Source organism: Eutrigla gurnardus (genome assembly GCF_963514095.1).
Source record: "Eutrigla gurnardus genome assembly, chromosome: 1".
In the NCBI taxonomy this organism is placed as follows: Eukaryota; Metazoa; Chordata; class Actinopteri; order Perciformes; family Triglidae; genus Eutrigla; species Eutrigla gurnardus.
Genome location: NC_139915.1, coordinates 8678293 through 8698884, shown reverse-complemented (window position 1 = coordinate 8698884; position 20592 = coordinate 8678293). Strand labels below are relative to the sequence as shown.

Genomic DNA, 20592 nt, shown 5'->3' with positions numbered 1-20592 from the left:
AATGTAAGGTTGTTTAAGCCAGCCTTGAAGTAAGTTATTTTTTCTGGATAAGAAATCACTCTCTAAACCCCTCGCCTCAATCTGTGCATTTTCCTTTCTATTTATTTTTAATTAAGCAGTTAGCCCAGATTTATTATTTCTATTTCAGTGTTTGCATTTTGTCCCTTTTATTACAAAGTAATCATGAAAAAACATTTCCATATAATAGGTATGCTAGAAGATTTTATGTTTCTACAGGTTTTTTTCGACTGAAGACGTGTACAAAAACCGATGCTACCAGAGAATAAAAATATACAGAACCTTGTTTAAGAGGTGCATATAATACACCTGAAGGAGACAAAAAGAGGAAGTTAATAAAATGTCAGGCACGGGGTGGATAAAGATGATTAAATTGGCTTAGCTAATCCACTTCCTCTGTTTGTTGGCCCAGAAAAAAGTCTAAATGTTGAACATGCTCAGGCAGGGATAAACGTGAAATGGGGGGATAAAGGGAAGAATGAGCCGTCGGATGAGTTTTTCAGGTAGAGATCGACTCGGAGAGAAAAAAAATCTCCCGTATTGTTGAGAAAAGGGATGTATCGCAGTTATGAGCTCATTGTTTGCCGACATTGTTTTGCCAGCGCGCCATTGCATTTTAAATGACTTGGCAGACAAGTTGGCAGACAACTGAATGAACAGCACAGACGTTTGAGAAGCAGTAATTGAAAGACATAGAGATGAGGAATAGGAGGCTGTTGAAGAAGTGTTCATCTGTCGAGAGCAAGACAGGAACAAAGTTGTTGAAGGATTTATGAGATAGATGAGAGAGAACGGAAGCTTGTAATTGCAAGGCGTCTGGACCCATGATATTATCTCTTCCTGAAATGTGCGCATCTCCTATTGATACATGCGGGGAACATCAGCATGAAGCAGTTTCAATGCCTTTATGTCATTTCCTATTCACTCCTGTTTTATTTCTGTTTGTGTCTTATTGATGACAGATGCCAGATGACAGGGATGAATGGGGAAAGGCAGGAAGGCATTACAAAGCATTGCCTCTTCTTATACCAACATGTTCCCCTAAAATGGGGCGTTTTTTCACACTTCGCACTTTAACTCCAATACAGACGTGTGTGGGGTTTCAACAGTGAACTTAGACTGTGACCTCCGGGGGAAAGTGTCATATTGAATGCACTAATACCCTGGTGTCTATGTGTCTTTGTCTCTTCCCCTCAGGCTCAGTGTCTCTCAGTGTATTCCTGGTGTCTGTTGCATCCGTAGTGTGTGCCGTTTGGCTGGTGGCTCTATGTGGCGTCTGCACCTGGTGTCAACGTAAACTGGTGAGTTACAGTGCTTATTATTCACGTTTCAATATTGACGTTTATTTGTTTGATTTGAGTTATTTCAATTGAGCGGAGTCCCTCTCTGAGGTTTTTTTTTCATTGTGTTTGTTTCTGTGAGGAGGGGAACAGAAACATTTCATACAACACAGCTGCACTGAATAAAGAGGAGGGAATTCATTGGTTCAGTTGTTCATGTCATGTTCATCGTTTTCTTTGTTGGCTCAATTCTTCTTATGACAGGCAAAACTAGCATTTCATGACTCGTTAAGTTTACATCACTCACTGCTGAGTTTTTATTGATCAACTTTTTTAAAACCCAGGTTCCTCTGTGTCTTCCATGCACAAATGGTTTTATGAAATCATCTTTTATTTCTTTTTCGGACAATAAGGAGTGAATAAATCCAGTTCCATCCATTGTGCAGTTAGTCACTGAGTAGGGCTGGGTATTATATGAAGCTTTTTAAATATTGGTGCTCATATTGATGCTCAGCTGCAGAAACATTGCAGTTGTACTAAAACAACATTGAGGTTAAACCCACAACCCTGTGACTTGAGGGCAAACGTCTTTCTACCCTGTTTCTGAACCACACTCTGCCGTTGAAGATGAACTGCAGTTGTGTGGGCATGTTTCATTTTGACGACCCTGACCTTGAATTCTATGCAATGGTTGACTTGTTGTTGTTGTGGTTGTTGTTGTTGCCAGAGAGAGGTTGTATGTTTGGCCATGACAGGGAACATGATCAGAGAGCTTGGTGCTCTCTGTAAACATGGCTTTGTGCACTCTGAGCTTTATGCATCATGGCTGCTTGCCTCCAGCCTCCAGCGCCATGCTAATGATTCATATGCTAATGAGCATCACTCTGAGCAATTGGCTGCCGCTGGAGCGACTATAATTCCCGCTATACATTTTGATCTTCTGGCATTTGCCACACTCTGTCCTGCTTACCCCCCCTCCCTTTTGTCCTGGCTCTCATTCCTGTCTGTCCCTTTACTTTGGGAGGAGCGACTGCAGCATAGCAGTTGATCAAACATACAAAGTCTGAGAGTTAACTGGGCCATTCAGAAGCAAAACGACACCGACACTGTTTCCTTGTGTAACATTTATGACCACTTACTAGACTTATAAAGTATGTTAAGTGCTCCTTAAAATCTAAATTGCTATCATTGCTTCGGCGGAACAAAACAAAATTGAACCTGACAAACAAACCCATTTCTTATCTCTGTTTACCCTTATGTTATCTATGTCTTTGTTTCTGTGTCACCCTCCTTCTCCTTTCATTCCAATTAGTCCAGTTTGTATTCGTCCTTTTGTCACTTTATCTCCATGTCCTTGTCAGAATGTCAATGATTTTGTTTTGCAGGATTGTCCAGCTCTTCTCTTGCTTCTGTTGCTACTGTAGGTTCCCTGTAGTCCTTGTCTCTTTCTTACACATTATGTTTGGTTGGTTACACTCCTAAAAAGTTAAATGAATAAACACCTACAGGGAAAAAGAGCCAATGTGCCCCGAAGTGACAATCTAAAAAGGTCAGTAATAGGGCTGCAACAAATGATTATTTTCATCATCTGTTCTGCTGTTTTTTTTTCTCTCGAAGCAACGTTCGGCTTGTAAAATCCCAGGACCTGAGTTGGCCTTATTATTCATTGCTTTATTTGTCCAACCAACAGTCCCAAACACAAATATATCACATTTATTATAATATAAGACAAATAAAAAGAAGCCAATCCTCACATTTGAGAAGTTTGAATCCGCATTGCTGCTCAAATAACACAAAGTTTATCAAAATAAAATTGTCAATTCTGCCCAAGTTTTCCAAAGTCAAACACCCGACCGGACGTGTTCATCAACACCAGCGGTAACATTTAGACCTCTGAGTGACTGATTACGCCCTAGGTTTCCTTTCCATTTAATTTAATCAAAACCACAATCTTTCCCGAACCATAACCAAAGCGCTTTTTAAAAAATGAACATAATCCAGCTGGCAGCAGCTGTATTTATTGCAAAAAGTCATTTGGAAAACAAATTAGCAGCATATAAAGATAATTTCTGGGAGATGGAGTTTGCAAAGCCAGATTTTTGTGTATTTGTTCACTCATTCCTCGGATGAATCACATCAATATGGATGATACATTTCTCGCCATAAAAGAAAAACATTCATATGGAAGCATTTACTCCAGGAGTGATGAAGCTGTCTGGAACTGGTCTCATGCCATTGGTTGTTTTATGGGAGTGGAAGTGGGAGGAGAAGGGGGAGGAGGAGGGGAGGCAGAGGCAGAAACAGCCACAGAGGCGTAGAGGCAGACGGCCAGCCAGAGAAGGTGATGCTGGTCTGTGTTGAACATCCAGGTGTGTCCTCTGCACAGATAGGCGCCGTCATTTTTTCCGGAGTCTGCTTCAAACCTCCTCTGCGCTGTCTCCTTCTGTTTCTCATGTGCCCCTCTACTCTGTCGATCTTCCCCTCAGTTTCTCACATCCACCCACACTCCCTCAACATTGTACCTTCTCCACCATCTCCTCTCCAGCCTCCTCTAGATTTTATGATTCTGTTTAATGATTGATGAGCTGCACTCGATAGCATATTCTCGACTGCCAGAAATCTATCCTTCTCCGCATCCCTGAATCTAATATCATGATTCTGTGTGTATGCATCGTACAGTATGTGTGTGTTTACAGTGCAGTGGCTCAATGGAGGTACAGATTAGGTCAGGCCCCCAAAGCTTCGCTCTCTATTGAAAATGTTTGCGCCGACTGAGCTGGACACACGAGATGTGACATGATTAATAATAGAGTGTATTGTGGATGCAATAGAGAGAGATACAGTAGAATACATAAAGAGGCCACCTGTCTGCGGGACACTGAAAGCTGCATTCAGATAAACATTCATCTGCTTTGTCTGAAAGACTCCGGGCTACTTCAATTAAGTAAAATACTGTGCATAATTGAATTTTAAATTAAATAACCTTAAAAAGCAAAGGGTCAGGAAGTCAGTCACGTAATAAATAAATACATTTCCTGACAAGTTCCTCTATCAAAAGCAGAGACTCTCAAAACGACACACAACATGACATTTTCGGTTTTAACTGGACAAAACCTAAAACATGAGTTGTTTTGTAACAGGCATATGGGGGACAGGTGACCTGCTTTGTAGTGTGAGGAAGCTAGAAACGTGGTGGGCAGGACGTGGTGTTCTTTATCTGCATCTGGAACCATCTGTTCTGAGGTTTTTCAGACAACTCTTAAATATTTATAAGGTTGCTTTAAAATCCAGCCATACAGTACCTGATTCTGCCCAGTACCTTGAAAGGAGGTTCAACCCAAAACCCCTCTTATGTACCTTTCTGTGGAGTCGATGCCCAATCGGTTTAACACTCCTATAAGGTCTTGTAATATCATGATTAGGTTTATTCTCATTAAATCTGAACGCAGTCACTGACACACCTCCTCTCACTATCATAAATAATGAAAGAAACATAAATCCAGTGACCTCAGCAAGTCATGATGTCAGACTGACTGTCCTCATTCTGAGACTTAATGTTGTCTCCACATGGCTGCATAAGTTAGCACCGTCACTTAACGGTACCTCCGAGGGTCCCTGGTTTGAACCCACTGACTGCTCTGCTGGAGTTTCTGAATTAGTACATTTTCCCTGCATGTGTTTGAGTCTCTCCAGCTCCTTCCAACAGTCCTGAGACATGCAGGTTAGGTGAACGGAAAACTAAAAATAGCCCGTAGGTGTGAATATTAAACAGTTCTAGCATGTGACGCGAAACGGATACACTGTAGATGATGTCGATGACACTCGGTGTCTACAGTACTTACTGTTCCCGTTTCAGGGGCTAAATGAGCAGTCATAGGATGTTCACATTACACAGTTTTGGGGTAAAAAGGGAGATTGTTAAAGTGATGAAATGGCAACATTTGACTTGTACACACCAGCAGATATTGATAGCAGACAGCAGAACAGAAACCACATATAAAAACAACAACAAAGGACACATTTTCTTCCCCTAGTGTCATTTAATTTTCACAATTAACATTTAATGGCAGATCGCATGACTTATTTAGCATCATCATGCCTTCTACTGTTCCCATCTTATGAGCTGTGTGCAAAGGTTTATTTTTGTAGCTGTCGCTGCAGAGTGTTACTGAAAAATCTCCGTTTTGGGGAAGAGGGAAGGAATTAGATTGACACTTCAAAGAGTTAGTGAAAGAATCAAAAGGAGCCGGGGTGAGAGTGTAGGAGGGAAACAGGATGCATCTTCATCACCAAACAGCTCCTGAAAAAGCAGGGAAGAGCAGGCCTGTCGGTGTAATGGTTTCCCTTCTACAAGACGTGAAATTAATGTTCTATGAAACTCATCACAATTTGAGCAAAACATATTAGTCTCACACTGTAATTTGTCATCCAGGCACATTGTGTGCTGGTAAAAGTCCTTGTCTTTTATCTGTTTGGCACCATGTGATATTTTGCTACTCATTTGTGAAGGACTGCATATTTTGTAAAAAAAAATATGGCACGTGTGATTAAAACTAAAATTGATGATGATAATGATCTTTCTCCTGTATTAGCTTCACTGGCTCCCAGTAAAATCCAGAATAGAATTCAAAATCCTTCTCCTCACTTACAAGGCTCTTAATGGTCGGGCACCATCATATCTTCATGAGCTCATTAAACCCCACTGTCCTACACTCGCAGAATAAAGGGTTACTTGTAGTTCCTAAAGTCTCCAAAATTAGTCTTCTGGTTCTGGTTTGGGAGGCGGACACCGTTCCCACATTTAAGAGTAGGCTTAAAGCGTTCCTCTTTGACAACGCATATAGTTAGGGCTGGCTCAGTCTCTCCCTCTTTGTCTCTCGCTCACTCTCTCTCTGTGTATGTTCCCCGGAGTCCCTGTGTTTTCTCGCCTAGCAGGTCTCCCTGGACCGCGGTGGAACCTGATCCCGTCTGCACCGACGCTGTGGTCTTGTTTGACTCTTACCACTAGTTTTTTTTAAGGCGGCTGACAATTGATTAAAGAAATTGACTAAAATCGGCATCTCGGCTGTAACTAACTCGACTACTCCCAGAAATCCGGCTATGCTTTCTGGTCCAGCAGAGTCTGCTGAGGTCCTGACCGATACAGTCTGCAAACTGGCCTGACGCTGGAAACACCATATTGTAGCTCCACCTGCCCGCTGTGTGACTGCTCAACCACTCCTGCTCTTTGCTCTACGACAACATGGTTGGGATGGATCCATCTCTGCGTGGCTGTGTCTGCCACCATGGACTACTGTTGATACTATTAATTCTGTTAATACTCCCACTACTGTTAATGCTACTACTACTATACTACCAACACCAAACGCAGATGGAACCCAAGGGCCTGGACTTCATGAGATTTCTGCCTAAAAGCTTATTAAGGCAGTTTTTTCTCGCCCCTGTCGCTGTAGCGTTTGCTCCTGGGTGACGTTGGGACTTGAAATTGACAGAATTGAAATTGAATTGAATGATCCACAGCAACAGATGGACGGTAATGTAGCTGAAATCTCCAAAGGGGATCAAGTCCAAGAAGTTATTTCATTGAATACGGATGAAAACTTGAAACGAGAGGTCTCTCCTGTTAAGTGGACACCTAATGGCATATGTGCTTAGTGTGAGATAAGATGGAAAAAACGTTATGTAAGAGTAGAGGGTCTGTGTGACTCAGCTGGAGAGAACACGGTTATCACCCTCAACAGTTCAATAAATACCGAGTTCAATATCAGCTCAATGACTATAACCAGTGTATTGTTCTGCTGAAAGCATGAGCTGTTAAGTGGTTAAAAAGACATTTTCTCACCCTCCAAATGACCCAGTTTCTCCCCAAAAGTGCTCTGGATCAACACGATTTGAGAAGAATACCGTTGGGTTTGTGATTTGTAACGTATCCCGTATCTGGGGCATCGTTGTTCCAGCCGCTTTAAGCCGTATGTATATTTAATGCCGGGGTTTCATGGCAGTCCAGTTGCGTACATCCACAACGCTGTGATATATATTTCAGCGTCAGATTTCACCCGTTAATAACAACACCACACCACTAGATGAGCAGGCGTTCCTGGATGTGTGTCACTGAAAAGAAGAAGAATCAACTTAGTTGATGCTGTCTTTACAGTCTCCACCTGCATTGGAAACTTTTATGGAACAACTACAAGCAGCCCAAGCTCACTGCACTGTTCTGGTGTCTTTTAAGGTGGTAACACAGTAGGTGCTGCAGCCCCAACATTTAGTTATATTTCCTCTGTGCTATAGGCTCTGTGGCTATAACCTCTTAATGCATAACTATGAATACAGGTGTGATGCACCATGCAATGGTTGCTCCTCACTTTTAATGAATGTTTGGTTTAACACCTCTTCCAGTGTTCTGGTATGTATCTTAATGCCTGATTTTGTTATGCAGCAGGCATGTACATTTCCATGTTTGTATTTGAAGACATGTTCCTGCATGTGAGAGTGTGTTTTTGCATCTAATTGTGGTCGAGTAGCTCCTCATCGTGTTTTGATCCTCAGGAGCAGGCTGTTGTCCTGGCATCAAACCAATTTCTGCTCTTCCCTCATTTATCATATTTTACAACACGTGTGGAACTTGATGCTGTTTTAAAGCCTCTGTAATGTGCACTTCTGTTTAAAAAAAAAATGCTTTGGGGAAACAATGATGAAAACGTGGCTCTGAGATCTGTCTCCATCTTGTCTTTGTGCAGGGGAAGAGGAACAAGCCTGGTGTGGAGGCTGCAAGCTCTCCAGATTCTGTGAGAGGTCGAGGGGAAAATAAAGCCATCAAGTAGGTATCAGGGAGGTGTAGATGGAGGCATATGGAAATGATCTGTGATGTGGTGATGGTATCGCATTTTAGCATCAGCCATTTCTGATTGGAATCGAATCTTGTATAGCCCCCTCCTCCCCTTCACTTCCTACACAGTCTGAAACGTCCACCATGAAATGATGCACTGAAGACAGTGTTATATGGGTATATTTCTCTTTTGTCAAAGAGGTTGAATTGTAGTCTCTTTAGAACACAGTGGATAAAAGTTACTTTTTTATCAATGAAATTACTTTTCTGCATTTTCAGCACAGAAACTTGTAAATATAGTAGACACACATTATTAAAGATTAAAGGTGCATGAGACTTGCTGCATGCATGTAATTTATATTAATCACTGTTTTACTTCCTCTTTCATATCCGATGTGCTTTATCAATAACCTGTTGTTTTTATTGTATACTGACTCTTCAACCTCCTCGATTTGTTTCCTCATCCGAGAGAGCGGGGGGAAAGCGTGCAGGTCACTTTCTGTTTGTCCATTATGGGTTTTTATGCACCAACATTTCATGCTCTGTGGTTTTTGGACATGCGAATTACAACAGACTTGTCTCCTTTTTCCCCCGTGGAACCGTGTGATGAATGTAATGTTCGTCTCACCTGATGTTTTACAAACAATGTATTCTGTAACTGTTTAAATAGCGGTGTTTTAGAATTCAACTTTATGAGCTTTGACATGGTCATATATTCTCTATTTAACACTCTCTCCCCAACCTTTAGATATATGAGACAGTATTTTCTCTTTGCTCTTTTTATGATGCTTTTTTACCCCCACAACACTTCTCATCTGTAATATTGTTCTTCATAACTGCACTTGATTGCTTGGTGCTCTCAACCCATCTTACCTCCCTCCCTCTCCCCCCCTCTCTCTCCCCCCTCCCTCTCTCTCTAGCCACAGTGATCTGGACAGAGACTTTTGGAATAACAATGACAGCAGCAACGTGCAACAGAGGTGGAGCTCCTACCCACCCAAGGAGTTCCTCTTAAACATGTCTCCCTATGCTCCCTACGGAGACCCTCGCCTCACGCCCAAGTGAGTCTCAGTCATGGCTGGTAAGGGACCCCTCAATCTGGGCAGGGCTGTAATGAACAGGGGCTTGTGTGCACCTTGGGAAATTCCCACAAAGCTCTTTGACCAAATAGAAATCGGGCATTATTAGCACACAAGTAGTGTGAGTGTTGTGCACACTCAATTAAAAATTAAATGAAGTCTAATTTGGCTATTTGTGTGCATAAGCATCTGACAGATAACACAAAATATACTGAGAATTAAAGGCAAAGGTTGATCAATACATCACTCAGAGCAGTGAAAAGGTCACATTTAATAGCCTGAAGGGCAGCTGAAAGCCTGATTTTGTAATGCTGTCTGGCCACATGTCTTTTTAACAGAAGTCTCCTCTCATCCCTGGTAATCCTCGTGTTTTTGCTTTCAGGCATGTCGACAGCGAGCTGGTGTTTAGTATGCACTGCTAGCCATGCAGCACCTGATAGAGATGTGCAGCACCAGACCAGCAATATTGCTGTGATTCCTAGGACTGTCCTAACATTGACAGAAATTACGACCATTTTCCAACGATTGCTTTCGGATAGAAGGACAGTTTCTGTCTGCCAACAACCATTCAAAATGAATTGATATACCCTATCAGAAAACAGGCTTTAAATCATACATATTTATGGATTAGAGGATTACAGAGAATCTGTCGGAGACCCCCCTTTTTGAGTGTTTGTTGCAGTCAAAATACAGAACATAAAATCTGGGAAATAACATAATAGTTTGCTCTTGCACAGGTGTACAAGCGAAAGGTTTGATAGCCCCATTCCCTACAGCCCTGCTGGCCTCATAAGACCCTCTTTACCTCTCACCTGCAGCCCATGGAGTGTTACCATGGAGACGGACAACCCTCAGAGAGCAGAGCTCATTGTTTCACCTGAACCTTTTCCCCTTTTATACTGCCTCTTCTCTCCACATATGCATATCTGCTCCTCAGGATGCTGTAGCAGACTTGACTTAAAACATATACTTACCTAATCCATCAAGGTTTCCACAGAGGGTTGACTGGTGTCTTAAAGACATCCTTGTATGGTTTAGTTTAAAAGAATAGTTTGACATGCTGGAAGTTGGATGAGTAGATCAACACCACTCTCATACCTGTTAAATGTGAAACTACAGCCATCTTAAGTTAGCTTAGCACAAAGACGGGAATATAATGAAGCAGAGTTAGATGACAAGATCAAACACCAAGATCAAACACCACTTTCCGTTTCTCATTCGTTTTTGTTAAGTTCAAGGTATAGCATAAGGTACATTAGCAAGATTGGAGCCAGGGGGAATAATTAGCTAAGCTCTGTCCAAACAAATCCGCCTACCAGCCCCTCTTGAAAAACTTGATCAGGTACATACATGAAATGACCTCTGCATTTAACCCATCCTCAACATTCTTAGGATCAACCTGTGAGCTTCTGTGAAGTGCTGTTCTGTGGAACTTGTGGTTCAGTGTATCGCTCAAGGACACATTGTGGACGCGTGGACAGGAGCAGCCAGGAACTGAACCCTAATGATTAACGGATTCCCTGCTATACCCTCTGAGGCACAGATGCCTTGATTAAGGCTCACTGATTAACGCATTATATCGGGCTTCTTTTAATCATACAAAAACCCCAAACATTTGCCGATTTATAAGGTTGGTTATGTGCCGGACTAGGCCGAGGCCAGTTGCCAGGCAACTAGCAGAGACTCCAGAAAGTTATTGCAACTCACCAATAAATAGTCCAGCACCAAACCAACCCTGTAAAGTTTTTTTTGTCCAGATTAAACAGTTAAAGATGTGCCGGTAGATTGATTTTGATACCTTGGGGTCTATTACCTTAGGATTCCAGTCATTGTGCTCAGCGATGCTAACCGGCAGCTAGCTTCACATTCAGCAAGTATGAGAGTGGTGTGTGATATTCTCAGATAACTTCCTGCCAGAAAGCTGATAAGTGTGTTTACCAAAAAGGTTCAACTGTTCCTTTAATGGGGTGATTTCTATTCTATTTTTTTCACTCTTATGTAGTTTGTGTCTATCTGTGTGTTTGTGTAAAGTCCTGTGTGTGTTTTGTTCACTCCTCTTCTTCCTCTCGCTCAGTCTTTTGCACATTTCTTGCCACTACTCCCATTGTCACTCATAGTACTGTAAGTGCTTCAAGTCTGCCTGATAGCGCTCCTGAGTCCGGTCTCCTGAGTCCGGTCTCCTGAGCCCTGTTCCAAAAATAGTGCCACCGTCTCTGCCGCTTACAGTACAACTATTAAGTGGTTTGGTGGTTAAAGCGCTTGTTTCATATTAACCTCCATTCTATCATTTAGATTCATCTCAAACGTCACTGAGGCATAACCTGATCATCTCGATTCACAACTTACTTCCAATTACTCTGCATCTGTGCAGTGATGTTGAAACTGATTGTAAAAAAAGAAATCAGTGAGCAACGTTCCTGAGATTATTTCTTACTCCTTGTCCAGATAATGACTCTTTTCAGGCAGGTTTGTTTATCACCTAAGTGCTTTACATAAGGTGAAGAAATGCATTAGCACAACATTTAGCATGGACAGGTTAATCACAACAGTAGCCCAGGTAGCCAGAACATATCTCCTTCACGTTTCCGTCAGCATACACGTGTCTAAATGTTGTTGAAGACATCGTCCCAGTGTGCAGTTGTGTATTGTGTGGTTTGTCCTCCCTCAGTGGGAAGTCCCTACAAAGGAGTCGACGTCCTGTCTCGTCCCTGTGGTGTCTTAAGTCGTGGTCGGTCGGGGTTGTTAGGTGGCTCCATTTTACCCGCAGAAAGGTTTTACACAAACTCATTAGATAAAAGTGCTTTTGTTTTCATTGTGGGCTGCAGGTGAATTGCTTTGAGATGAGACATTAGTGTTCTGTTATCATCACCTGCATCTTAAAATCTAAAAACTGCATCTGCGTTGTTACTCAACTTTTACGCCCAAATTCACAGAGCCAGCAGATACCAATCTTGCCGTCCCCTGCGTCGAGTGAAATGAGGCCGACCTGCTGCATCTCCAAACTCCGTAAAAGTCTTTGACCTATTTCTCACAAGATGCAATAACCAAAAGTTCCCTAAAGGCAATAACTCTTCACTTTAGTATTTTGCAATATAATGAATCGGTCATTAGAAGTTGCCCTAATATATAACGGACAAAGTAATACATTGGGCATCAATTCCGTGCAGTTTTAACTCGCCCCTTTATACCTGATGCTGCGCAGTGCAACCGGTGGGAGGGGCAATGTTGCCCTGCACAGCATCAGGTATAAATGGGCTGGTGTAATTTTGAAGATATGAGATTTACTGTAACTCACAGGGTAACAGTAAATCTTAGCTCAAACCAATTCACTTCTTTTTTTTACTGAATGTCTTGCTGACCAGTAGCAGCCCTTCAACGGTGTTGTATAATGGAAGCCTGTGGCTGAGACTGAGAGCTCACAAAGTCTACTTACCAGTTTGTCGAACTTTACTGATGAATCTTTTGTTCTCCGGCTCTGTACGTCTGTGCGTCTGTCTCTCGTCTGTCCGTCTCTCTCTCTCTTCTCTTTGTATCCTGGTCCTTTCTCTCTCTCTCTCTGTACGTGTTACTTTGTCTCTGATCCACCCGGCTCTTCCTCCCAGTGGGGCCTTGGATAAGGGTGGGCAGGGCGGTGCTGGACCCTCGCCGGGGGCCAGTGACAGCGGGGGTGGTGCTTGCTCTGGGGCTGGGCCCAGTCGCAGTGACAGCGTTCGGAGCATGGTGATGGGGGGCAGCAAGGCCGGGCGCTGGCAGACGATCCAGAGCCACATGCAAGCCGGAGGCCTACGGTTTGGCAAGTGAGTGGCACATGGTGACAGGGGGCACGCATGAGGGGTTACAGGGGGCACGACAACAGCATGGTGGGGCTATCAAGGAGTGTGAGTTTGTAAGAAAATAGTGAATGACATTGTGGCATGTACACTCGATGATGGACATCAACAGAAGCTCTTTCTGACTATGCAGATGGACATAATGTTAGAGGACATTAGCTTTGTACCTGTGATGCATGAGTTACTGTTGGCTGAAGTCTGTAGACGACGGGAATGTCATCATTCATAAACAAACAAGAAAAGCCTAACTAAATAGTTTGGAGGGGAGCGTTCCCTACTTCAATGTCCTGTTAACACAAATTAAGGAACCTTATTCAAAATCATTTTTGCTATCAGAGACTATGGCCCCATGTTCAACTGCATGTTGTGTTTTCCACAGCCCATAGCATAATAATATTAGCTATTTTAGCACATTTTTCAGGTTGTGGCTATGTCAAGTCAGGTCAGTTTATGTATATAGCACGTTTAGAAACAACAGGAGTTGACCCAAAGTGCTTTCCAGTAGAGGTCAACGAGCTTCACTACAGATATACACAATTAAATACATAAAAGGTGCATAAAAGGCAATAAAACCCAATGTAATACAATAAAATACAATAAAGGAAGAAATACAATAAAATAAGTGAGGAGAAATGAAATACAACCAAAAGTAGATTAAAAGCCAGTAAGAGGATGTTAGAAATATGTTAATGGGGCTTCCTCAGACTGAACTAAAAAGGTCTTTAAATGGGATTTGGACGTGTTAATGGTGGAACAGTATTTAAGGTGGGGTGGGAGGCTAATCCAGAGGATTAGGAGTTAGAAGGCCAGTCATGAATTGTGGAACTAGTCCATTTAAGGCTTTAAAACAAGAGTAATACAATTCTCTATTTCACTCTTAACTACTTCAGGTGAGCCAAGACAGGACACTGGGTTGTCTTTGTTTTAGTTTAAAGTCTTGCAGCTGCATTTTGAACTATCTGGCGTGGAGAGAGGGTGAAGTGAGTCAACAACATAGGGAGTTACAGTAATCAAGCAGGGAGATGATAAAAGCATGGAAGGGCTTTAATTGGGCTTTCGTTTAACATTCTGTTAAAAGCCGCCCTTCACAACACGACCAACCTGTTTGTTGAGAAGACACCAACATTTCTGACTTCATTTTGTAAATGTGTAGATAGGGGACCAAGCACTTTTGTTAAGTTGTTGACATTCCTGCAGTTACTGTTTCAGTGAGTTGAAGGAAAGTCCTCGCCATCCAGACATCCAGGTCTAGACAGTGAAGGAGGTTGTTCAGTGAGCAGGCACGTTCAATGCTATGCAGAGCAATAACATTGAAAGACTCAAGTGAAGGTAACTTTCTCCATATTCTTGGATCTTAATGCTAGCTTTGAGATGGGCTTGTAAATATTATGGCCAGTTGGGGTCTAGGCTTGGTTTCTTTAGTAAAGGATGAATAGACAGGACAACACCATGTTTTAAACAGTTCTAATCTCACAATCTCCTCCGAAACATGAACAAGTAGTTTTGTTGCCTAAACCTAAAGTATTTGATGAGTTGGGACTGAGAACGGGATCTGGAAAACACAGGACCCTCTGTCATTTTTGTCACATTGAACAGACTAGGCTGCATGGTGGTGTAGTGGGTAGCACTGTTGCCTGACAGAGAGGGTCCTGGGTTCGGTTCCTGGTTTGGGTTTGGGTTCCTTCTGTGTGGAGTTTGCATGTTCTCCCTACAGGTTCTCCGGCTTCCTCCCACAGTCCAGAGACATGCAGGATGGGGATAGGTTAATTAATTACTCTAAATGTCCTGTAGGTGTGAATGTGAGTGTGAATGGTTGTTTGTCTCTACATGTCAGCCCTGTGATGGACTGGCGACCTGTTCTGGGTGAACCCTGCCTTCACCCAATGTCAGCTGGGATCGGCTCCCGCCGCGACCTTGAATACAGGATAAACGATGAACGGATGAAAAGACTAATTAATACTAAATATAAGAACTCTGTAGTCTGTTGGTAAATTGTAGCCCAGATAATCAATCAGTTTCTTGTACCATAGCCAAAATAGTTTTCAGAAAATCTACAATAGAATATAGTTAAATAGATTAATAAACAAGTATAGCGTGTAGATTAACGGTTCACATTAAAAGTCATCTTCTATTCATTCATTCATTCATATTCAGCCAACATTGTATCTCTACGTTGTGTCTTTGCTAAGATACAGTATATAGAATAGAAATAAGAGAGACAACTCAGGATTGATATTTATAGAAATTATAAATTACTTAAAGAAGCAATCATTCTTCAAGGTTAACTGATTTTCACAAAGTTTTAAGTAAATACTATAATGGTACAATATGCGTTGTTGTTCATTTTAAATAACATGACAATTAGACTCGACTTGAATTTGAATTATATTATTTTTCTCTCCTGTCACTCCTTTCAGATCCACCTGTATTTCCATTTTGCCTCTTGAATTTTGTTATTTCGGGGCATTTCCCTCTCCACCATCTCTCTCTTTCTCTCTCTCTCTCTCTCTCTCTCTCTCTCTCTCTCTCTCTCTCTCTCTCCACTGTTAGTAATTGTTTTTTCACTCTGACTCAGTCTCCTTGTTCTTCACCCTCCTCAATTTTCTCTAATTACAAAAATCATTCAAGGTTTATACTCCTCTTAATTGACTTTCAAGCAAGAAGAAATGTGGAAAATAATCCTCTAAGTCAGTAACAGAATACAGCAGATAAAGAGGCTCGTGCTCAGGGAATGTGAATGGCGGTCGCTGGTGCTTTGCAGACATTTCAGAAGACAAAAAAGGCGCAGCACCTGAAAGCACAGGTAGACACGATAATTAAGGAAAGGACTCTGTGTTGCAGAGCCTTCACATTTTTAAAATTAGTGATTGCTTTGCCAAATGTTTGACACTGAACAGACTGGCAGAATGTATAAGCACATGGACCAGCTCCCAGCTGTCTGGCTTATTGCCACCATGAATCCAGCCAGATGTGTTGATTCATCACAATGTCAGATATGATAGTGATGTTTGTCGCACCCAGAAATAATCTTTCGATGTGTGCCACTGGATGCTTTCTATTTATCCTTCATATCTACACTTGACTGTGGCGTACGGTAGCTGCAGTGTTTGGTTTATACGCTCAGATGTTCAAATAACAATAGTTTCTTTGTCGTGTGTTGATACGCTTTCATGCGTTTTCCTTTCATTTCACCTCTACATCAGTCCTCACGGCACGTGACAAGGCTTGTGATTTCACCAGAGGAACGATACATCATGTTGAGGGAAAAGTGATATTGGGTAAATTGAAACATATAGCACTCAATACAGTGTGAACAAAAAAGTAATTGTTGTTTCGGTAAACTTAAAATATATCTTTTATGTGGATGTCTTAGTTTACTTAAATTTAAATAAGTAATTACTGACTTGAAATTATATAAAGCATTTCAACCTATTTGAGGATGAGTCAGCATCGAGATTCATTGAGGTCAGCTTTAAACCACTGTCAGAAATATTTTTAGTTTTTCTCGTCACTTCTCAACAGTCTCCTCCATAATTTTATGATCACATAGGTTTATGTTATATCAAGTTTTTCAGCAGTTTAACATGATGGTTGGCTCTAAAAACAACGATACCCATGAGCCTCAGCTGCAGTTGCTATGGAGAAGAATCCAATCAGCAGTGCAAATCAGAGCTGTAGCATATTCAAAACACTGTCTTTGTTGTTTTGGGGTACAAAACACTGTGACAAAATTTGAAAAATGTAAGTGATTTAAAAAAAATCTTAAAGAAAAAATAAGAGTCACATTTGACGTCTCTAGTATGGTTTTTATGTACAAAGAACTGGATCTGGAACCCTTAATGTCTCCTCCTACCACAAAACTCTATAACACGCTTGCTCAACAGAAATCCTGCAAATTACTTGCATACATGAATTCAATGTATTCAGTTACAGTAGTATGCTGAGTAAATAAATATTCCCATCATCGCCTATATCCTAAGGAAAGTGTGTGTGTGTGTGTGTGTGTGTGTATGTGTGTGTGTGTGTGTGTGTGTGTGAGAGACAGAGAAAGCCTGCAGGCATTGGTGCATATACATGAGCTCTGTGTTGTACTTGATCCAGCATTGCTCTGCTCCTCAGGGGGCTTGTCTCCTGACTCCCCAGCAGAGTTAGAGCCGGGTTAATTCTGAAGAATGAGCGCGAACACAACTCAAGTCCGGGCAATAAATCCTCCCTCGCAGCGTTAGTTCCAGGCAGGGCTCTTTAGCACAAGCTTACAGTTATCAGGCGGGACAGTGATTGAAGGGAGGATAAGCGGTGAAGCGTTATCACATGATTGTAAGAGTAGCGGACCAGTAATTAGGGAGCAGACTTAAAGAACGGTGAGTGGAGGGGGGTGTGGAGATGGATTGATGTGAGGCCTGAGAGTGGAGAAGAGATGAATGGACGGAGGAGACGCGGAGCAGTTGAGCCCAGAAGCACGAAGGTAAAGGGAAGAGTGGGAAGGTTAAACAGAGCAGGAGCAGACAGGACCGTCGGGAGAGGCTTTGGAAGCAAAAGGCAAGAAGGTAGAAGTAGGTCAGGGCTAATTAAGGGAGGAGGTAACATAGAGAAACAATTTAGCACTGCAGCTGGACGATACTAAGCTCAGAGTTTAATTCCACCTCCACTGCAGACGTCTGCTTTGACACCCGTGGAGAAAAAAAGAATTGAATGCTTACACGCTGCATGCCTGCCCATCCTCACACTCATCGCACACCGTCATGCAGCAAATGCTTTGAAATTCCACACAGTTGTTTTCTTACACATATTGAACAATGATCTACAGTCTTGTCTTTTTGACAACTCTGTTCTTCTTTCTCTCCCTCCTCTCTCCCTCCTCCTGTGGTTTTGTTCTCTTGTGATCCCCTCCTCGCCCCTCTGGGTATTCACTGCGAACACCGTGTTCCCACATTTCAACCTGTTTGTGATCCAACATGATCACCTGTTACGTTCATCTCTTCTAAATCCTTTTTTAAAATGCCCCGCCCTGTATGTCTCATTTTTATCTCTAACGCTGATGTCTTCCATGTTGTTATCCATCTCTGTCCTCCGGTGCTCCCATGTGTCTGCTCAGTTTCGGGGACGCTTCCCTCTCCTCTGCTTCCACCCTGGAGCACATCCCGTCCTCAGCCGTTGCGCGCCCTCGGCCCCTGGTCCGGCAGCAGAGCCTCCAACAGCCCCTCACTCACCAGCCCCCTCCGGGCCCCAACGACCCCCCAGTCACCTCGCAGAGCCTGGGCCAGCTGCACACGGGCCCAGGGGGCGGGGGCCACCGCGGAGGCCCACGTGGGGTCCGGGGGAGTCCGGCTGGAGCCTCCCGGTACAGAGGTGCAGGAGCAGGTCGATCAAGGTCAAATCCTGGCAGCTGGGATCACATGATGGAGCAGATTCGCCACAGAGGGCTGGACGTCAAGTCGTTCTTGTAAGTGTCATGAAGATCTCCACACTGTATAATGTTTATTTTTTCTTTTTTTTTTGTTATTTAAATGGTTGATGTTGATGTCCGTGTCAGATGTGACCGGCTTTACAACATTATGCATATTAATATCTAGTCACATCAGCAGGTCATAGTGTCTTTTTTCAGACATACTTAAATCTCTGAGAGTATGCTGCATAGTGATTTTTGGAAGGTCTTCCAGTCCTTTATTTGTTTGTCATTGTGTGTTCCAGTGGTGTGGGTAGTCTGTGCACTCTGTTAATTAAACAAACAGCTAAATGCATATGTATACATAACATCTGATAGTATCCTATATTGTCTATACCGTATAAGTGTATTGTATTTATTGCAAATACCTAGCAACTCCAGAAGCTCAGAAAATCAAACATATTTGAACTTGTCCAAAGTGCACGTATGAATTCAACCAGGTTTAAAGGTATCAAGCAATAAGCCGGGTGCAGAGAGCAGACAGGCCACAGCAGGATGAAGTGTTTCTTGGGTCGCACCTTCCCGCAGGTTTGTGAGGAGGTCTGGATGTGTTTATTTGTGCTTTAGAACGAAACCACCGTGAAAATAACATTTTATTCTTCTGATTCACGGCTCCGTTCTCGTTGGTGCCCCTCTTCATTCACTCCCTACCTCACTTGACCAACTCTGTGCTGTCTCTCCCTCTTTCTCCCTCACCCGCTTACTGAGCCGGGGAGGAGAATTTTGACACAATGTGACTACCTTTTATAAGGTTTCATGAACCAAGCTTTACACAACGTTGCATCATCACAGCGTGCATACATGAACTGCAGGGTTGCAGTGACATTATTCTCCTCTATGTGACTATGATTCATGGTAATAAAGCAGTGATAAATTATTAGCATCACTGTGGAGGAGGACACAGCATAACAGCTGGTCTGCATTGAAAAGCTGTTAAAATTGCATATTGCACTTAAACTGCAGGTGATGCACTGTCACTGTTGCTCTGTTTTCACGCTTCAAAATACAGCTTTTTTTACGAAATAGGCTCACAACAATTAGAAAAAAAGTAACACGTGATAAAATAAGCATAACCCTAAACCAACACAGTTCACAACACGGTTAGCAAAGATCATTACATTTTTACAACTGCAACAATGTCCCGATGTATCCACTCCTGAGTCGGGTGGCTGTTGGTGTGCAAAGGCTACTGATTGTTTGACATATCGAGCACGGAGGGCCCCCCTCCCCCTCATTCGCTTGACTTGAATGATAGATTACAGATGATGTGCTCCACAAAGCAGCATCGCATACACGCCCCTCCCCACCATCTCCCCTGCCGCCCATGAACACACATCCACACGCGGTCCTACACTCCTGTACTTTTTGCGTGTCTTCCCATTAACAGTGTCTCCAGGCCAGTGACCTCCCTGCCTATGTGAATCATCATTCAAACAAGGCCAGGCATATATTGTATATAGGGAGGTGGCGTCGCCCATCGTCCCTGTCCTCATGAATCTCGCTGGACCAAACACGTCAGCCGCTGAGCCGGAGGGGTGGAAACACACTGTGGGGAGTGGGCATATCATGTGATCTGCAGGGGTATGAACAACCAAATGCTGCAGTTTCACCTTCCACATCGTCCCATGCCTGTCGCACACAGGGTGGCAGCTAAACCGCCCCGCTTACATTTCAGATCAATAGAGCTGGTGTCGGAGGTAATGATTCCAGAGCCCTCTGGTTGGAGTGCACGTGTCATTTTTTTTGGACATCTTTACAAATCCATTCACCTTATCGACGGGCCTCATGTTGGTTCTGTTTACACATCCCCAGTGAACTCAAAAGTGCTAATGCGTTCCTCTGGTTGTCGATATTGCTTCAACAAGCTGCCTCTTGTTAAGGAGGGAAAACACCAGAGACGGTGCATAGACGCTGGAGAATCAGATCGGAAATGTGAGATGTGGAGAGATGAGAAGATCAGGAGGGAAAAAAAGGAAAAAATGATGAAACCGAAAAAACAATCGGTCACAAGCTAATAAGGATGACATAATCTGTTGATCGTTTTGCTATTTGAGTAGACGTCTTGGCTTTGTGCGAGATCACAAGTGTATTGACTTGTGCCACAGTATGA

At 42.8% G+C, this 20592-nt stretch overlaps 1 protein-coding gene across 2 annotated transcripts in view; it reads left to right on the top strand.

The window, feature by feature from the left end:
* syt7b (synaptotagmin VIIb) overlaps positions 1–20592 on the top strand; it is a 90695-nt gene that overhangs the window by 44579 nt on the left and 25524 nt on the right. Inside the window, exons 2-6 of one of the 2 annotated variants that reach the window (XM_084009131.1) lie at positions 1216–1319; positions 8039–8118; positions 9048–9188; positions 12809–13003; positions 18132–18479. In XM_084009131.1, the coding sequence (XP_083865257.1) occupies positions 1216–1319; positions 8039–8118; positions 9048–9188; positions 12809–13003; positions 18132–18479 (868 nt within the window). The remainder of the gene's footprint in view (positions 1–1215; positions 1320–8038; positions 8119–9047; positions 9189–12808; positions 13004–18131; positions 18480–20592) is intronic. The other variant, XM_084009132.1, reaches the window with a different exon arrangement.